The sequence below is a fragment of the Tursiops truncatus genome, chromosome 6, assembly GCF_011762595.2.
Source record: "Tursiops truncatus isolate mTurTru1 chromosome 6, mTurTru1.mat.Y, whole genome shotgun sequence".
Lineage (NCBI taxonomy): Eukaryota > Metazoa > Chordata > Mammalia > Artiodactyla > Delphinidae > Tursiops > Tursiops truncatus.
The window spans coordinates 34,268,161-34,288,012 of NC_047039.1; the positions used below are offsets into that span (position 1 = coordinate 34,268,161).

The window sequence follows — 19,852 nt, forward strand, 5'->3', positions numbered from 1 at the left end:
CAAGTGGAACCCTATCGGCTGGCTACTTGGTGAGAATCACCTGCCCATTCCAAGGCCCACTGAGGCGGAGGGCTGTAGCTCTGAGAGTTCAGGGTCGGCTCTTTAAGCCTCCCGGGCATAGAGCCACCACCAAGGGATACCCAGAAACAGCACTTGTACCTGAAATGAGCACCCATCTAGGAGTCATGAATGGGTCTAATCTTGGCTGTGTTGCTATGTCTTGCGTAAGTCACTTAACTTCTCGGATCATCAGTCTGTTCATCTATAAAATGAGATTCTTATATCTTTCCCCGACTTCTAGGTTTTGTTATGGCCATTAAGATAAAGGGTATTAAAATTATAAAGTACCATAAAAATGTGAGGTGGTGATATTATTATTATTATCTCTCATCCAAAAATGGGAAGCTAGAACCTGACAGACACGTTCACATTGAAGTCTCTTCAGATGGAGTTTTTTACTCACAGGCCAGCAGCACTTCCTTTCATTCCGAGGAGTGGTTGCAGTAACTCCACTAGCCTCGTATTTGTTGCTCGATTTTATGCCACCATTTCTTGAAGCCAGTCTTAGAATTGAAGCCAGTCTTAGAATATACCTGCAGTTGCCGAAGGAAACCTTTCTACTCAGTAGAATCCTTAACGGCAGTTTCGCTCAGAAACTGTCCTGTGCCAGGAGTGCACGTGAGTGGGCTGCAAAGCGGGTCAGGCATTTTGGCCGAGTCGGCTGGTGCCTGGACTCCGAGAGCGGGGGAACACAGCACGGACCCTCACCTGACAGGGAGCAAAAGAGCCTCCATAAAGGCTCGCTAAGGGTCCCTCCCTGCTGTGATATACATAGTAATTTCTGGGGGAGGGGAACAATGGAAAATGAGCTTTTCAGAGGTCAGAAAACTACATAGTCCACACAGACATGGCAACATGTGCTTTGCAGAACTAGAATCACAGTCATGAAGGCCACAGGACTAATGGAAATCCCATGAAAAGCTCAGACAAATGAGAACCCTTCACAATAAAAGAAGTCATTGCTCATGGTGAACTTTAATCCCCCCTTGTTATTCCTTCCTTCCTTTCTTCCCCCTGCAAGGAATCCCCACCTCCACTTCTTTCCCTGTAAACCCACCACCCCTGCCAGGACTTACCGCTGGCATCACCTTCCCTGGGAGGTCTTTCCTGGCTCTCCCCTCACTCACAGCAGGATCACATGCCCCTCTCTGGTGCTCCCCTGGGACCTCGGCCGTCAGTCAGTCTCTTCCATGAGATGTGTGCTTTTCCAGCTGTGGCTGTAGCACATTAATGAGTCACGAAGTGAAAATAGTGGTCAAGACCAGCACTTTAAATGAAATTAAGTAGAATGGAAAGTAAAACATAGCGGCTCACACATAGCAAGAGTTACTATTGTTGCATGAAACATTCTCTTTAGCTGTGTGTGCACTTGCGGGTGTGTGTGTGTGTGTGTGTGTGTGTGTGTGTACAGAGATATGATACCAAATGTAGTTTCTAATGTGAGTCTTGATCAAAAAAGTTTGAAAGTCATGGTTCTAGAGAGTAAGTTATTTAAGGTGAGGACCATGATTTCCCAGAACAATACATACATACCAGCTGCAAAATAAATGGTTGTAGAATGAAATAATGAAGGAAAGAACTCCATGTTAAGCAAGTCCTTATAAATTTCCTTTCCAGTCAGTGGCAGCTGGTGGGGCGGGGGGGGGCGGCTTTTAACTCTAGATGCTAACAGCTTCTTCCCTGTCCAGCTCCTATGCCCAACAGAAATGCCTGGGCTGTAAGGCGGTCCCATCAACTGGCCTGGAGAACACCTGTGACAGTCTGAAATGGCAACTTAATGCCAAGTTTACTTCAGTTTCAAACTGAACACCCCTTAACAAGATGCCAAGGGAGGTGCTATAAGGCACATGAGAATGGATAGGTCAGTCTCTGCCCTTAAGTTGCTTTATCAAGGTGGGACTGATTAGTACCCCAATAATTACAGGGCGACAGAGGTGACAAATGTGACAGGTTGTGAAAGAAGGGACAGTAGTGTGAGAAGGAAGGGGGAGAGGGAGTTCGTTGTGAAGGCAATCCAGGAGGGCTTCAAGAAGAAGGAGACATTTGACATCATCTTTGAAGGATGGGTTGGTTTGGGTTTTGACAGGAGACATGGGGATGGGAAGGGTGCTGAAACACCCACCAGAGGTACCCCACGTCCCTGTCTGTCAGGGCAGACAGTGTAAATGGGCTTCCTGGCTATCAGCCAGTAGGCTTGACGAGACACCTTTCCTTGCCATCTACTGCCCATTGAGCTACTGACATACGTGTGCTCCTTTCAGAAGGAGAAAGTGGAGCTGAGTTCTGTGTTTGGTTCATGAGTGGGGTGTGAATTTGAATGGGAATATTAAGCATCGATATTAAATGTTGGACATCCAACTCATGGCTATGGAAAGCCTGTGGCATCTGCCTGGCAGAGTTTTTTTGTTTTTGTGTTTGTTTGGTGGTTGTTAAATTACTTTGAGCCATGCCCTTCATTCACTTTTCTGCATATGTAGTTCAGTGATACCTGCCTCTTGTGTATCTTTGTTGCCCATGTCTTTTCTCAATGCCTTGTCTTGTCACATAGCATGTCCAAGTCTGACGATATGTGGAGAAATACGTTTTCTTTCACTGTGTTGCATTAGAACACATGGACATTATACCACGTATCAAGACCTTAAGGATAACAAGGGCTGTGTGTCTTAAGTGCTGTGTCATCTTTACCGCTGGCCTAATGCACTGTGTGAGTCTATGGGCAGTTCCCAGCTCGGGTAGCCAACTGAGATGGAAGGGCCGGTGTTCCCAGTTGAAACCAGTTCCCTCTGGCTTGTGTCTGTTTTCAGAACCAACATTACTCAGAGCCGCAGTTCCCACTCCTTGAACAAACAACTCATCATTAACATGGAGCCCCTGCAGCCCCTGCGGCCGTCCCCCAGCGAGCAGGAAGAGGAACTTCCACTGGGTGAGGGTAAGTACACTTCCTTCCAGAGCCTGGCATTGCAGGCTTACCCTGGGGGAATGAGGGAGGCACCAACCCTGGGTACCTTGGGTAATGGGTTGGGGTAGGGGTCAGAGTGAGTCATAAGCTGTGTTTTTAGTAATTAAACTCTTCAGAGCTGGAAGACTGCATTATATTGAGAGTTCTATCAGTTTCTCCTGGAGAGAGTTCACTGGTACAAAGCGTTCCAAAAATTACAAGTTAAAGCAGCAGTGGTGTTAGACCCATACTATCCAATATGGTAGCCATTAGCCATGTGTAGCTATTTAAAATTAATTTTAAGTTAATTAAAATTAAAAATTCAGCTCCTCAGCCACATTAGCTAGATTTCCAATGCTCAACAGTCACATGTGGCTAATGGCTACCATCTTGGACAGCTCAGACCAAGAACATTCCCATCATTACAGAAAATTCTATTAGATGGTGATGTGTTTGACTATAATCACAATTAAATTAGTGGTTGTAACGAATTCTCCACAAACATCTCTACACTGGTCATCCCTTTCTGCCTCACTATTTCTGTGTCCCTTAATAAGAATTCCCTTTTCCACAGGGCCTTGTCTGACAGTTTTGATACAAGCTAAAATATATATGGTCCATTTCAGCCCCAAAGTTGTTATATTTGTAAAGGCTATAATATGTGTGCTTCTAGGCTTCTTTTTTTGCTGTTCAGGGCTTTCCTTCAGGGAAGAATCTTACCACACTGCTTACCGCATATACCTGGTGAGGCAAATACCACTCTCATGAATTTCAAAGTAAATTTTTAAAAATTCACATAAAATACAATTATTGGAACCTTGAACCCAAACATAACATGCTTTCCTTAAATTTATGTGATTTTAATTTCATCATTTAAAATCTGGGTACTGGGCAGTTTCAAGAAGGCGGGTCACTGTGTCCCCGAGAGCTCACCTTTACCTGCAGCTTTAAGTCAAGAATCCCTTCCACAGGGGAAAACTCTTCAGCCCATAATAAGATATGGCTTAGGATGCACATAGCCTTGGGAGAGGTCGCAGCAGCTGATTCACACTGAAGCGTAAGGGGTTTCCTGAAAGGAAACTTGAACGGTTGGAAGGAGGACTGGGCAATGGGATGCCATAAATTTCATGGGTGGAAGGAAAATGTGCAAGATACGAAGGATGGGGTCTCAGGAGACACCTTTATCCCCAGCTCAGCCACGGGATGATGATAACCAGAACGATCTTGTGATAATCGCCTTTATGCTCTGTCTCAGCAACCAACTCCATAAGCTCCATGCTAAATTAAATTTCTTAGCCCAGGGGTCCCTGGGTCCATGTTGCTTGTCTACATGTTTCAGCACCTTCTCCGTTTTTGTATGTTCCTCAAAGTGCAATGAAAGCAGCTTTTGTTTCTGATCACTAGTGATTTTCTGGGATTCCTCCCATATGTCTGGAAGTTGGTTTGAGTGGAAATCATTTTTTCTGGAGGTCAGGATTAACCCAAGTTTGAATGAAGGATGATATGGGTAATGGAGAAGAGGAGGGGAAAATACATAACCCAAGCTTAGGATTGTGACTTTGCCTTGTCTGCAGAGATGAAAGCCTAGATGGGAATAAAGCTCGAAAGACCCGTTACCATGGGGAATATGGAAGCCAGGCCACTGATGCCTTGTGAGCACCCTAGATGTGAAGGGGAGCCTGGGCAAGCTTTCCCCGGACCCTTCATTCCATTCAATTAATAGAAACTTCTGTTTTGCTCCATTTTCTATAATGAGGTTCCATTTCTAAATACTAGCCTTGTCATTAACATGACAACTGTGTGGACAAGAGACTTACGCATTATAATTAACTGCAATAAAAATTTAAATTTCCATAATATAGGAATCCATGAGCTACATTTTTAATTTTTCCAGTTATTTAAAATATGAATCTTTAATTCTTTCACCAGCTGTAAAGTCAACCTGGTAGGTTTCTCTGTTTAAATGTCCAAAATAGCTCTATAACTATCTAATAAAATCCTCTTTTCTAGGAGAACTGTCCCCTTATGGAACATCTTTGTGGGTTTTGAAACTCAGGCAAATCATAGCAACTTGCAGGATATAGAATCAATTTAAAAGGAAGAGAAGTAGAAACGACAGTATTGTTAAATGCCCAGTATATAGAAAGAACTTCCCAGTCTAGAAAAGAGAGCAAAATCTTCTTAGGTACCGTGAAATTCAAAGTTATGATTCCCACAGTCAACATAGCTACGTTCTTGATACCCTTATATCTCAGTTACTATTTTAGAGTCAAATTCTGCTTCATGTGTCTTGTCTTTGAGTATCAGGTAATGGGATTTAAACATTCTATAGGGATAAATAGGTTATTTAATAGCTCTATATGTCTCTGATATATGAAGAGAAGAGAGGTAGAGAATACAGCTTTCAACAAAGATGTCTCCACTTTTGTGGATGGGCAGATGCAGTGTGATGAATTTAGTTTCACCCTTGTATTTTGATATTGCAATTTTTTGTGTCTGATCAAGAGCCAAATTGAAGAAATTAGAATTTCACTCCTTCCTTAATACAACAGCTCTGGCAAAGATGTGGTGTACAACTAGGTAGACCATACTTAGCTGTGAAAGTTGCTGTGGCCCTATGAAGATGAAGATACTCTCTTTTCCCTGGAGACTCACAGCCTGTTGGGGAGACAGCAATGGGATCACAGAGGTGAAGTGTAGGTTCTACCTCTGCTGATTGGGTTGCATGCTCACTTTTCTGTGTGCCTCACGAGATATTAGTGCCTCAGGCTGCCTGGAGAGCCTCTTGTTCCCTTTCAGTCTCATCAGAGTACATGGCATAAAGTTGGGGGCACAGGAATGAATGGATGAGACTGACAGGCAGAGGGAGTTGTGGGTGGTCTAGTCAACTTGCATTGGATGCTTGTGTGGCTTCCAGGGAAGAGGGGTCGGGAAGAATGAAAGGTGAGGCAGAAAGTTAGGGAAGGACCAGATTGTGATGGGCCTCACCCAAATTGCTGGAGAGTTTAGACTTTAACCCAAGGGCAGTTGGAAGGCACTGGAGGATTTCAAGCATGGACCTGATTGGAATTGTGTTTTGTATCTCTTGTGTGTGGGCAGAGGACAGATTAGAGATGGGTATGGCTAGAGCAGTTTTTCAAGCTCAGCACTATTGACCGTTGAGCTGGATAATTCTTTGTCAGGGGCTGGCTTGTGCTTTGTAGGACGTTTAGCAGCATCCCTGGCTTCTATCGAGTAGTACCCAACCAGTCTGGACAACCGAAAATGTCTCCAGGTATTGCCAGATGCCCTTGGGAACAAAACAACTGCCTGAGAATTACTGTGTTGGAAGCACAGAGACCCCACAAGAGCCACTGCAATAGCCCAGAGACTAGATTAAACGAGGGTTGAGCTGAGGCAGAAGGTGGGATGGGGAGGAGGCAGTGGGCTCTAGCTAGTAAGCAGCAGAGTTGTTGACACACGTAAGGTGCCTGTGGACTCCTGTCCAGGTGCTGCCCTTGTCTCCAAGAACTTGAGAGGGAAAAGACCTTAACCTCTTTGGAAATGAGACTGTTCTGAGACACAGGAAGGTTCCAGTGACATGTCAACATCAGAGAGGCGATGGCAAAAATGATTTCATTTAGATATTGGAACCTTTGGAAGAGTTAGATACTTCACTGAGCTTCAGACACAGAGTGGTCTGCTTACCTTTGACGTCGTTATTCCTTGTCTCTATACAGTGGCTCCGATTCTTGTTTGGGGGATTCACATCACACATTTTGAAACTGGATCGATAAACAGGTGAAGGTTGGCAGCCTGAGCCCTGTTAAAAGAGTTGTCTGATTAGGAATTATTAAAAAATCAGATTGGGAGAAGAAAGAAGGACCTTAACCCTGACCCTTGGAGTCACCGTCTCCTGGAGGTCATGGGAAGGTCCTGATGCCTTGTCTCGCGTGGGTGCCATGGTGGTGACATCTCTACTGCCGTCATGACTCTCAGTGGTCCCGACCACCCATTTGTCTGACAATCTCTTTCTATTCTTCCTGGAACTTCAAGATTCTCAAAGACAGCTGGAGAGAGCATGATTGCCCAGATGAGCTCAGGGGCATTCTGGGAGAGAACGCGTAACCCCGTTCACCCAAACGACAGCTGGAGGATTATCTCTGAGTTGGCTGTGTCTGTAGAGAAAAAACAAAATCAGTTCCTAGGCACCACTAAGCAGTGAGAAAGTTTTCAACGTTACCCCACAGTTGCTCAGCTACAGGATCCAAGTAGGTTAGTGCTGTGGAAAGCTTCAGATGTGAATAGCAAACCATTTGAAAAGTGCCACTTCGAGTTTATGAAAATTTCCGGAGAAGAAAATATTGAGAGTGGAAATTGTTCCGGGTGAAAATGACATTTTCAGGAGTGATTAATCTGAATATATTCACATGCAAAATGGAGTAGGGTTCCCACAGTGTATACAGCAAAATGCTTGCATGTTTTATTAGTAGAGTGTATTTTTCATTAAGGAAAGATTATGGTAGAGAAGGGGAATGGAATGTATCACGTGAGACTTGGTAGCTGGCAATTACCAACGCCCGGTGAAGGTCACTCTTGTCCACCAGAGTGATGGTACGAGCTGGCTTCATTAAACAGGCAGGAAACCATGCTTTCTTCTCCTTGGTAGACACAACTAAATAAGAGTTGAAAACGTTTGACACCCTCCTGCTGGCAAAACAAGAGCACAATGGAGACACCAAAATTTCCATAAAGGAATGTCTTGGGGATGGCAGTGTGATTGGTTTGAGGGTGGCTTAAAGCTGCATTTGCATGCGATTGAGAAAATGTCTATGTCGATGAATAGATGGGAATTAAGTAGGGCAGTAAAACTAACTCTCCCGAGCCACACTTTCGCACTGTCCCTGTAAGTGTGTATGTGTGTGTTTGTGTGTGTGCATGTGTATGCGAGTGCATGTGTGTGTCATGGATGTGGCTCTGTGTGGGGTGGGTAGGGAGCAGTGGGGGTGTTTTAAGGGTCATTTACAGTGTCTGGCTCTAACCATAGGTGACTTAAGTTGGTGTCATTGAAATTCTAGAAAGTCTGTATGTGAACCTGTGAAGGCATTTTGAGCATATAAAAAGTGTATAGTTCTCATCCGTCAAGCATGCCACACTTGTGACCCCACCCTGCTCCACCCTGACACTTAACAGGTGACCCGCAGGGCCAACTGTGGTCTCCATGTGCAGGTTTTTCTGTACCATAGCAGGCAGAGCCTTTCATACCCTACACAGTTGTTCCAATCCCATCACTGTTGGAATCTCTAACAGCCCAAGGCTGCCATGGTTACACTGACTCCAGTGAGTCTGGTCTCCTCCCTGGTTATCTGATATGAAAATTTTTCTCCCTCTTTTCTTCCTTTGTAGAGTTCCATGGCCAGGGCTCAAACAGATTTACCCTCTTCTCAGGGTGTCAGAGTCTCTCTTCCACGCCATTTTCCCCCATGTGCCAAGTAATTTCTTCCTTTTGGCTTAGGGTATGTCAGGATATGCGTTGGGAGTGACGCACTGGTCTTTTTGAAATTTCTTTTATGTTATGTTTCATCAAACAGTAGGATCTGTTTCTAAGTCCTGTGGGGCCACCTTTCCCCTGTGGTTACTGCTACCTGGTGACAGCAGACCGTTAGCACCAGCTCTAATTACTCTTGTCCCTGCCATTGGGTTTGGGGTGGCTATTTGTTTGTATTTTCTCATTATAAAACTAATTTATCATCTTCTAGAAAATCTAGATAGAATAAAAAAGCATAAACAAGGAGAAAAAGACCACCTTCCAGATGTCCTACCTGCTGGAGCCAGTCGATGTTAATGTGTTAATAATTTTTGTCCCTATGTGCTTTAAGGCCATTTCCGTCATCTTGAGTGTAAAATTTTTTTAATTCCTGCTTTGTTTGCTTAATGTTGAAAACGTGAGTGCATGAAAACATATGATAAATTGAACTATAGGTCAAACCATGAATTGGGAGCATATTTAATGCGAATGTGGACAAATGGGTTTATATCCTGAATTAGAAAGAACTCACACAAAGTGCTGTTTTAAGCATCTTTTTGGCATTGCTCAGGTTAGGGCTCTCCCAAATCTTCCAGTTAATGGCACCCTCGGTCTCCCACTGCTGATAGGCATACAGCAGCCGAACCTGCTTCCACAGGAGCTAGGAGCCTCCGCAGAGCAGAGGCCAGCTTCTGGTTTTATTTATAACTGCAGTATCGGATTAGCAGAGCCAAAATTCAGAATTCTTTATCACATTTATTGAATTCGGGAAGTTTGCGTCGGCAACTCCTCTAGGGTAGGAGATGCCAAGAGCAACTTAGGGAAAGAGATAAAGGCCTCCTGAGTGAGCTCTGCAAATTCGTATTTGGAAGCTCCTCAAAGCTTTCACCTTCCCCTTTGGTGCTTTTCTTTGGAGTTGGTGTCATCTTTGGAACTTTGGTTTCTGGTATTTACTGATGACTTAACGTACTTGAAAGAGAGCTTTGTAATTTGAAGCATTTACCCTGCTGGAAGGAAGCTAAATGCCTTGTTCCTGATGCAGTTTAAGTGTTTGTATCTTACATGGATTTGGTATTTTACATCATACGATGCCAACATGTGCATCATTTCAGTTCTGTAGTTGGCTAAATGTGATAAATTGTTCATTTTAGGAAATATCGTATTCCTCAGCATACACACAGCAGTGCTTTGGGTAGCTGCTCTGTTTCTGCATTAATGCCTCGCACCAATGGGGAAACACAAACTCTGGTCTCAGATCATCCACCTTTGGGAGCACCATATTCCTCGTCTCTGAGACAAGAAGATAGGACTTGAGCACCACTCAAACGCTTTCCAGCTCTAAATTCTTCAGTTCTTTTGCTTCATGTCAAGGTTAGATTCCAGGACTGTGGTTTGAGGTCTTTCACAATAAGTATGCAAACCTGGGGCCAGGAATATTGTTCATAGTTTTTGGGGGTTAGAGGGAATGTTAAGGACGTTCTAGCACAAGGGTTTGCAAACTGGCCGGTGGCCCACTGCCTCTTTTTTTTTCTGGCCCTAGAGCTAATGGTTACATTTTAAATGATTATATCAGTACCTACATAGTATCCTTGATCTTACCTCTTGGCCCACAAAGCCTCAAATGTACTATCTGGGCCTTTAGAGAGAACGTTTGCTGAGCCATGATGTAGCACAGCCCCTCTGGATTCTACAAAAGCTCAGAGAGAGGAGACTGTTGGCCCAAAGTCACGGAGCTGGGTGAGTACTGGGGCTGGGATCTGGTCCTGTTTGTCAAATTCATCTAAAACAGTTCAACTTCTTCTTGCAAAATCAGAACCATTAACTGTGGAACTACATGTAGGTTTCAATGACAACAAATGAATTATCAAAAGAGACATCTTATCCTATATAAACATGGGGAACCTCTGTGATTCAGTGAGAAGAGCTGCTGCATATTCGGGGCAGGGTTTGAGCGTTTGGCCTTCAGTCACAGCCTGCCAGGACCCTGTGACTCCTCAGAGACATCCAGCCCACCAGGAGCATCACCTTCCCTGGGCACCAGTGGTGGTGAGGCTGTGGACGCATGTGCCACACCAAACAGAATTCCTGGGAGACCCGGGTTGCAGGGCAAACAGCCTTCGTGCAGGAAGGCTCTCTCCCCTCTGGGAATCATGTTCTCATTTTAAAGCTGAATTTGTTAAATAAGGAATGGCTCACTCCAGGCCTAGTTCTAATTACTCATAGCCTGTGTTGAGAATCTTTGTCTTCTTAGTGAGAACAACTCAGTTCTGAGCTTCCCGAATCACTGCTCCGGCTCAGGTTGGCACTTGGCTGCCACACCTGAGTATTAATAATCAATTGCTTTAAAGGATTCAGCTGGGATAAAAAAAATATATGTCAGTCAAGTGCCCCATGAAGTAATCTGGTCACGGTCCTTGAGGGTTAGGATGTGAGCCAGGCGAGAGTGTCAGCATATGAGCAGCTGTGACAGCCGGAGTGTGGTCTGTGACAGGGAAGACATTCTGCTTTGGCCCTCGGACAAGAAAACATTCCCACCACATCCCTAAGAAACCGCAGGAGAGGAAAAGTGAAGATATTGCTAAACCATTGTCATTAGAAAGCAGAGGCTATCGTTTTCTGGATTCCACAGTCAGCATGGGGTCCTATTTTCTACTGTTTCTGTTAGTGGGTTGATAGTGTTAAGTAAATGTTCTTTGTGATACCCAGGCTTACATTGAGGCAGGAGCTCACAGAATCTCCCTTCCTCCCACCTCTGTTGTTAAGACCCTGTGCCAATCATGTGAAAGAAAGTGTTGGGCAGTGTAGGCTAGTTCCACTCTTTTAGGGAGGTGTCTCGGGCAGTATCGGCAGGGTTCAGAAAAGAGGCTCTGGTCAGTTGGCACAAGGCTGGATGTTGGGTGTGTCCACTGGGGTGCATGTCCAATGCCATCTGCAGAGCGGTGCAGCTTTTCTCTTGGTTTGGTTGATGGAGAATTGGAGGCCTTAGAGCCATGGCTTCCAGACCCTGCATTTATACAATGGCCCGCTGGGGTGGAGGAAATAACTATCCAGATTTCTATTGGGATTTTACTTTTATCACCTCCTCAAAAAATTTCTATTGCATAAGTTTTATAATGGATATATATCAAGAGAACTGTACATGTATCCAATTTATAAATAAATACTCATTTTTTCATAAGTATGAACAAACATGTTTCCCCCAAAAAATGGTTTGGATATAGCTGCTCTAGATCTTACCAATGAGTACACCAAGAAGAAGAGGCAGGGCGTGTTTTTGAAACTCTCAAATCCCTGTTCATGCCAAAACTCCAGATTCCTAAAATAGATGTGAGATCTATCTGCTCTAGTTACGGTGGTGACATGCCATTTTACATGCTTATGGTCCTTCATGCTGGTAAACCAGGGTGAGTCATCCAAGCACAGTCTAGACCTTTGCTAAGCTCTTTGGTAGGTGCTGTGTCACTCTCACTGAAGTGTTCTGCGGTGGCCCTGAGTCCCCGATTTACATGAATGCTGGACTCTCTTTTTGTTGTTGTTGTTGTTATTGTTTCAAAAACCCTTCAAATTCTTTTTTTTAATTTATTTTATTGAAGTATAGTTGATTTACAATGTTGTTAATTTCTGCTGTACAGCAAGTTGATTCAGTTATACACATACATACATTCTTTTTCATATTCCTTTCCATTATGGTTTATCACAGGATATTGAGTATAGTTCCCAGTGCTATACAATAGGACCTTGTTGTTTATCCATCCTGTATATAATAGTTTGCATCTGCTAATCCCAAACTCCCAGGCCATCTCTCCCCCACCCCACTCCCCCTTGTCAACCACAAGTCTGTTCTCTATGTCTGTGAGTCTGTTTCTGTTTTGTAGATAAGTTCATTTGTGTCATAGTTTAGATTCCACATATAAGTGATATCATATGGTATTTGTTTTTCTTTGTCTGACTTACTTCACTTAGTATATTAATCTCTAGGTCCATCCATGTTGCTGCAAATGGCCTTATTTCATTCTATTTTTATGGCTGAGTAGTATTCCATTGTATATATATACCACATCTTCTTTATCCATGCATCTGTCGGTGGACATTTAGGTTGTTTCCATGTCTCGGCAATTGTGAATAGTGCTGCTATGAACACAGGGGTGCGTGCATCTTTTCAAATTATAGTTTTGTCCATATATATGCCCAGGAGTGAGATGGACTCTACTTTCTGAGTATACACAGGACCCAACCTTAGTGGGGATCCTCTGGTGGTGGGAAGAGCATTGGATAGAGACTGAGAGGGCTGGGGTTCATTCATTCACTTGATAAACAGTTACTTCTTCTCTGGTATGTGCTGGACACTGGCAGTACCTGGATCTTATTTCCTCTTTTATAAAACAAGGTGAGATGGTTTCTAAGTTTCCTCCACACTCTGACTGTCCTTTAGTAATTCTTCCCCATATTCCTGCTGTTCTTAATTACGTGCTTTTGGATCACTCATCATTACCTCCAAAAACAAAAGGTATAAACATCTTCTTTTTAAATGTGGTTAATGAAACAGTAAGCCTGTGGCACAATGATCTATAAAAGCAGGGTTACATTTTTCCTTTATTTTTTGTAAGTTGCAAACTTCCAGCATAAAATTGAAAATTAATAGCAGCTAGCTTAAAAGGGAATATAAAATGAACACTTCCTCACTTAAAAGAGCCCTCACCTCCTTTAATGTCGCCTCTTAGAAGACAAGTCCAATTTGGGAGCTTTTTAGTCCCCCCAGTCTCCACTTCAGCATAAAAAAAAATGTGAAAATGGGCAGATGGTCTGGCTGAAAGAGAAATAAATAGGGTTTTCAGGATGACCCACGTGGTAATCTGAACACAGACTGGATTTTGCCATTAAAGGAAGGAGTGTCCATACTAGAAAAAAGAGAGCAGCCCTTGGGATCTATGGCTTGTCAGTCTCTGCCTGAGCCCCTCTGCAGCTGCACCATTTGGCCCCTAAATAGAGGCTTAGCCCCACCCCCGACTCCAGGGCCAATCCTACCTTGCTCTGGGAGGGAATGGATAGGCTGAAGCCCAGCCTCTTGGCTCAGGCTGTGAGTCCTGCTCTCTCTATTGCTCTGCCCTGTCTTCTCCCGGTCTGCATGCCAGCCTTGCTCCCTTCCTGAGTCTCTGCCCTGGTGGTGCCCCTGGTACTCTACTCCTCCAGGACCTTGAGGGCCCCTCTCCCTGGGGCTAGGCCATACTCTGCTGGTGGACAGCCTGCATGGTGCTCCCTTCCTGTCTTGTGTTTCTCAGGGCCCTGTTCTGTTCCTTCTCAGAGCAGACTCTTTCCCAGCACTGGCCCCATCTCGAGTAGAGGGGTCTGATCTTAAATGCCCATCGTCTCCGGTTAAACTTCTCTCACTGCCCAGTGGTGTCATGAAATACAAAACTGTCAAATCCATCAGCAAAATCCTTTTCACTTTAACCTTTCAAATATACCCCAGAATCATTGCCACTGCAACCACTCCAGCTGCAGCCACTCTTGTCTCCCTCAAGAGATAACAGTATCTCTGCTTCTACACTGCCCACCTCCCCCGACCCCTGTTTTCCACACAGCAGCCAGGGTGATCTTTTATAAGTGGAACTTGGATCTAGTTAGGTTCCCTATGAGGCCCTGTGAGCTTGATCCCTACCCACCCTTAGACCATTTCCTACTGCTTTCCTCTTGAATCTCTGTGTTCCTACCACATTGGTCTTCTGACCTTGTTGCCACCACAGGGCCTTTGCACAGCTGATTTATCTACCTAGAAGGGCCTTTCCTCTGATCTCTGCATGACTGGCTGTTTCTTTTTCTTTTCTTTTTTTTTTTTTTTAACGTCTTCATTGGAGTGTAATTGCTTTTGGCTGTTTCTTTAAGTCTTAGCTCAAATTTCAGCTCTCTGGAAACCCTGAGTACCCAATTCTGAGTAATTCTCCAAACCTAGTCATTTGTTCTCTCTGTGCCAGCACCCTGTTTGATTTTTGTCAGTGTTTAGCACTATCCAGCACTTCTAATTTACTTAGTTGTCCTCTCGTTTGTTGACTGTCTCCCTCGACTAAAATGTCAGCTCCACGACAGCAAAAACTTTGCCTTCCCCACCCTGACATTGTCCCTACCACTTAGAGATGTTCTGACACACAGTAGGAGCTAAGTTAATGCTTGTCAAATTAATGAACAAATGAATGAATGAGTTCTAAATGCAGCCAGGACAGCCTTTGTTTATGTAAAAGAAAGCATATAAGGAGAATATTCTCCTGGGATTAGGTTTTGCCAGAAGCCAAACTTGTTCTGTTTTATTTTGTTTTTGTTTTTAATCTGAAAGCAAAAGCTATAATATACATAGTCATTGTAGAAAGTTTGGAAAATACAGAAACCACAAATCCAGAATTTTAAAAGCACCTGCAATCCCCTGTGTTCAAACTGTGGTATGAATGTGTATAATCCATGCTATATATTTTTAACAAATATTGGACTACACTAGAGATACTATTTTGTAATCTGCTTTTTCACTTATTAATGTAACATGAACATTTGTCTATGCATTAAATATTCCTCCACTGTTTTAATTTTAACGGACATACATTATTCGATCACATAAATAGACAAAAATATCTTTCCCCCCCTCCATCTCCTACCTAAATTATATATATATATGAATGTGTCTTATGTAGCTACACAACTGAGTATAACCGTTTTTTAAAATCTTTGAGAATTTGAAAGGCAAAACTTAGAGTGGTTGGACATTTTTCTTGCATTTCTTGCCATTTGTGTTTCTCTTTTGAGCATACAACTAGAGTGTGAGAGAGAGAGGCCCTTGGCTCGTGTGCTGGGTGAAGGATTGGGTCCTGCTGCCTCTAGTTTCTTGGTTCCCTAGCAGCAACACAAGGAGCCCATAGTTCCAGAAGAGCCTATTTCTTTCAACAGGGAGACACAGATGCCTGTTTCTTAATACCATCTGCAGAGCTGTTGGGAAATATGGAAACAATTGGAGTTCCATTTACTGATGCAGCCCAATTCAATTTCCTTTACTCGGAGAAAAATGGTTCATTTGTAATGGCGACTTGTGCCTGGAGGGAGTGAAATAATACAGCAGAAGTGATGAGAAAACAAATTCATCCTGGACAGAGACAAAGGAAGGAGATTCTTGGCTGAGAGTTCTCAACAGACGAAAGGAACCTGTTCTAACTGGAGCCAGTAAGGACAGCGTTGTCACCCATTATTCTTACAGGAAAACCTCTGGGCACTGACATCTGACAACACTGCACTGTGAATAGATTACCTTGATATATCTAAGTTATGGAACATCGGGCAAATTTCAAGTCCTAGGTTTGACCAGGATAGAGGAAAAACTCTTTGTTTATGTGGAAGGAATAATCTGAATTATAGGTCATCTTGGTCAGAGAGAGATGGCTTAAATTCTTCTCCAAGGAAATTCCTCATGCATGTTTTTGAAGAATGCAAGATAGTTGTGAAATTCCTGGTCCCTGTCCAACATCTGTGGGAGATTGTCATCTGGTTTCATGTATGGACAGCTGTGGAAGGTTTCCCTTCATGTTACCATCACCCCTATAGAGGGGTATCTATAGGTATTCAGGCCCTATCTTTATTCACAGGGTTTTAAGAGCACCATGCACCAGTGAATAAGAGTGTCTCCTATAGTAGATAAATCAGAGAGGGAATGGACAGTTCTGCATCTGCACAGTCTTTGGGTGCCTTGTTGGGTGGTGACTCCCATAAGGCTCCTTGGTGCTGTCAACGGATGGTACCTGATCCTTGGAGACTGGGGTCTCTTATTTTACACTCTCCTCTACTTGTAACCCCTTCAATTTTCCTTTTACTCAGAATTCTGTTGTGCAGTCTGCAGGTTGAGGAGGTCTTTCTGTCTTGGAGAATGGTTTGTGAGATTAATGGCTAAGTATTTGTGGTCATTGTTTTATTGTTGGGTAGGTTAGGTTTGCTCTCTGGGCTGAGGATGAAGAAAAGGCTTCCAGGACTTTTGTGAGCGTAGGTGAATTCGTCAATTAACATTTTAAAACATTGCCTTACCACGGTTGGAAGACAGTAAAGCTTGCTCTTCATTGGTGTTTGGAAATGGAGAGACCACTGAACTTGGAATAAGGAGACAGGATTCTAGGTGTGGCGTTTTCACTGACGAGGGCGACCTTGACCTCCTCTCTGTTTCTCTTGGATTAGCTTCCTTGTATTAGAGCTCAGCCTCACACGCCACCCTATACTCTCAGCTGCTATTGGCCGCCTCCACTTGGACGCCACACAACAGCTCACAGCTCACACATCAAACTTAATGGGTTTATGACTACACTCATGTTCTCATCCTTCCCCAAATCCCAGTCTCCAAACTGCTCCTGCTCTGACTTGGTTAATGAAGTACCATCCATGAAGTTACCCCAACCAGAGAGACCTGGAGGCCATCCTTGCCTTGATACCCCTCCCATGCTCCACATCCACTCAGCCACCACCGTCAAGTCCATCCCAGAAGTAACTCTGACATCTGCCCGGGCTCTTCAGCCTGCCACTACAGCTTCATTTCAGGTCCCCTCTTCTCTTTCTGGGGACACTGCAGTATCTTCCTTATTGATCTCCCTATAACCCATCCTGTAAACTCTTGCTAGAGCAATCACCCTTATTTGAAGTAGTTTCTAGAACCTCCTCATTGACTGTGCAGCAGAGTCCAGCCCCGAAAGGTGTTCATGGCTCCTCACAATCTGGTCCACGCTCACCTCTCCAGCCTTATTTCCCTCCTTTGGTCCTGCTCAACCCTCTCATCATTCTGTGAATGCAGCTCCCCCCGCACTGCCCCAGTACCACAGGCCCATGTGGACTCCTCTCTGCTGGTTCCGTTACTAGGGCTGCTCTTCCAACTTCCCTGTGCTCCATCTGCTAGATCCATACTGTTAAGTGGCTCCTCCTCTATGAAATGCCCCTGGCTTAAAGACAGAACTAATAGCTTTCTTCGCTTTCATTCTTGCATTGATTCTTCTTTTTAGCTTTATTGAGATATAATTACATATAACATTGTGTAAGTTTAAGGTGTACAATGTGTTGATTTGATACATTTATATGGTGCAAAATGATTATCACCATAGAGTTAGCTAACACTTCCATCCCATCACATAATTATCATTTCTTTCTTATGGTGAGAACATAAGATCTACTCTCTTAGCAACATATAAATATATAATACTGCGTTATTAGCTACAGTCAGCATGCTGTACATGAGACCCCCAGATGTTGTTAATCTAATAACTGGAAGTTTGTACCCTTTGACAAATATCTCCACCACCACCCCGCCCCGCCAGCCCCTGGCAACCTCCACTCTGCTGTCCGTTTCCCTGGAGACACCACTTATATTTGGTTCGTGAAACTCCTCTGTCTACCATTAGTTTACATGTCTGGTCTAACTGGGTGCCCCTCCCTGCACAGTGCCTGGTATCTGTTCATTAACGGGTGGATGGTTGAATGGAAGGTGAGCCATTCTAGCCAACTTTTCTGTTCCTGACCCTAAGCCCTAAGATTAAATATAAGCCATACTATGGAATAAAACAGAAAAAAGTTCAGAGTTCTCACCTGCTTCCACTGAGAACTCGTAAGTACGATGTGTATTTGTAATACATTAGGCTTTTTCTGTCATTTAAAAATAACTAGTGAGGTTTTTTTTATATTCTTTGCTCTAGCTTTATTTTTTAAGGATTTAAACATTTCCCTATTGGAACAGAGTATGCTCATTTTAAACATTTAGGAAGAAATCTTGTAGTCAGTTTTGCGGGGCAGGAGCTAAATTCATTCTTCGGAAGATAGAGGCAGTGGCCCAGCAATACTTTTATCTTAAGTCACAACCATGTTTTTTAACTTTTGTTTCTTACCCAAAGCTGACTGCTTGGAATGATATGCTCTTTCTTGTTTGGAAATAAGATGGAGTGTCAGGAAAATATGAGGAAGTGTGAGAGGTTCTTAGGCTGTCAGCAGGCCTCTTGATTTTCAGTCTCCGGCGGGTCCTTTCATGGCTTTTTCTGCTTGGCAGAAGAGATTTGGAAATAGAGACTGAGATGCCCATTTCATTGCAGCTAGAGCATCTCATGCTACTTCTAAGGCTTTCGTAGAGTTAGACTTGTCCTGCCCCTCACCCCACTGTGGGTTTCCTTTCTCTTTGATTTGTTTGATAGAATCTGGATTACCAGAAAACGAAAAGAAAAAAAAAATCCTAAAAGACAAAGCATTAAGCAAATTCACTTGAGAAGTTACTTAATACCTTTTCTCCTAAAGCTCTAGAGAAGTTTCCAGCGTTATACTCTGGGACCTAATTAGGAAGGTTATTTAAGCAAATGCCATTCTTCATCTTTAGATTTTCCATTAAGTGTATGGAATCTATCTCTATTTGTTAAGATTCTGTGGCCATGAGAAATTATCACTAAGCTTTTGTCCTAAATTTATGAGCTAAAAGTTCCAAGAAAATCCCTACTGGATATGTTTGAAAGAAGCTCTCTGACAGTTTGAAGTGAGTGAAGTGACCAGATGTATGTTTTTTAAAACTTGCTTTGTATCTAGATACTCTGAGATGAATGTGTCAGAGGGTGAGAGGGCAGATGCATCAGACTCCAGTGAGGTGGCTGAGACTGGGAAGTGGGTGAGGAAGAAGAATTAGGAGGTGGAATTGACAGGTGGGTGTTTGTCTAGATAAAGGGTGAGGGAGAAGGAAGGTTCAGTGATGCTGTGTGTTTGGGGGAAGGTATGATGTTCCTGGAAGGCACTCCTTTATTTTTGTAGGACGTGGCTCCTAACTTTAAGCCTCTGTTTCCTTATCTGTAAAATTTAGAGATAATAACCCTAGTTAATACGGTAGTCATAAGTATTAATTGACCCATAGCAACAGGATATATATATTTTTTTCTTTTTTAACTATGAAAAAGACAAAGGTACTCTCAAAAATAAGATCAGCATTCCTGAGAGAATGTGTATGAAGGGCTTAGAGCAAAGCCTGGTGCATATCAAGCCCTCAGTAAGGGTGACCTATCATTACTCTAAAGCAAAAGTAATGAAGACGCTGATTCAGGTGCCAGAAAGAAAGCCCCCAAACAGACTTCCATATGCCAGATAAGCATGCAGTATATGATAAGGTATCCTTGCATAACTGGGATCCTTCTGTCTCCTCTTAAGATGTAGGGGAAACTGTCACCCTAAGATGGTCTTTCCCCAACGGCTCCATCTGAAGCTTCACCCCCAAAACCACTCCTGCCAAGTTATTGATGACGATAACATCCTTTTATTCCCTTCATAGCACTCATGCTGTCTTGTCTATTGGTTGGTTTACCTGTTGCACAACTCTA

General features: G+C 43.4%; 1 protein-coding gene across 3 annotated transcripts in view; it reads left to right on the forward strand.

Annotated features, from left to right (window-relative positions):
* The window catches only part of FRMD3 (FERM domain containing 3), a 312,566-nt gene that overhangs the window by 253,593 nt on the left and 39,121 nt on the right, over positions 1-19,852 (forward strand). For all 3 annotated transcript variants that reach the window (XM_033857906.2, XM_073806028.1, XM_033857907.2), the window contains one exon: positions 2,865-2,989. In XM_033857906.2, coding sequence (XP_033713797.1) covers positions 2,865-2,989 — 125 coding nt within the window. The remainder of the gene's footprint in view (positions 1-2,864; positions 2,990-19,852) is intronic.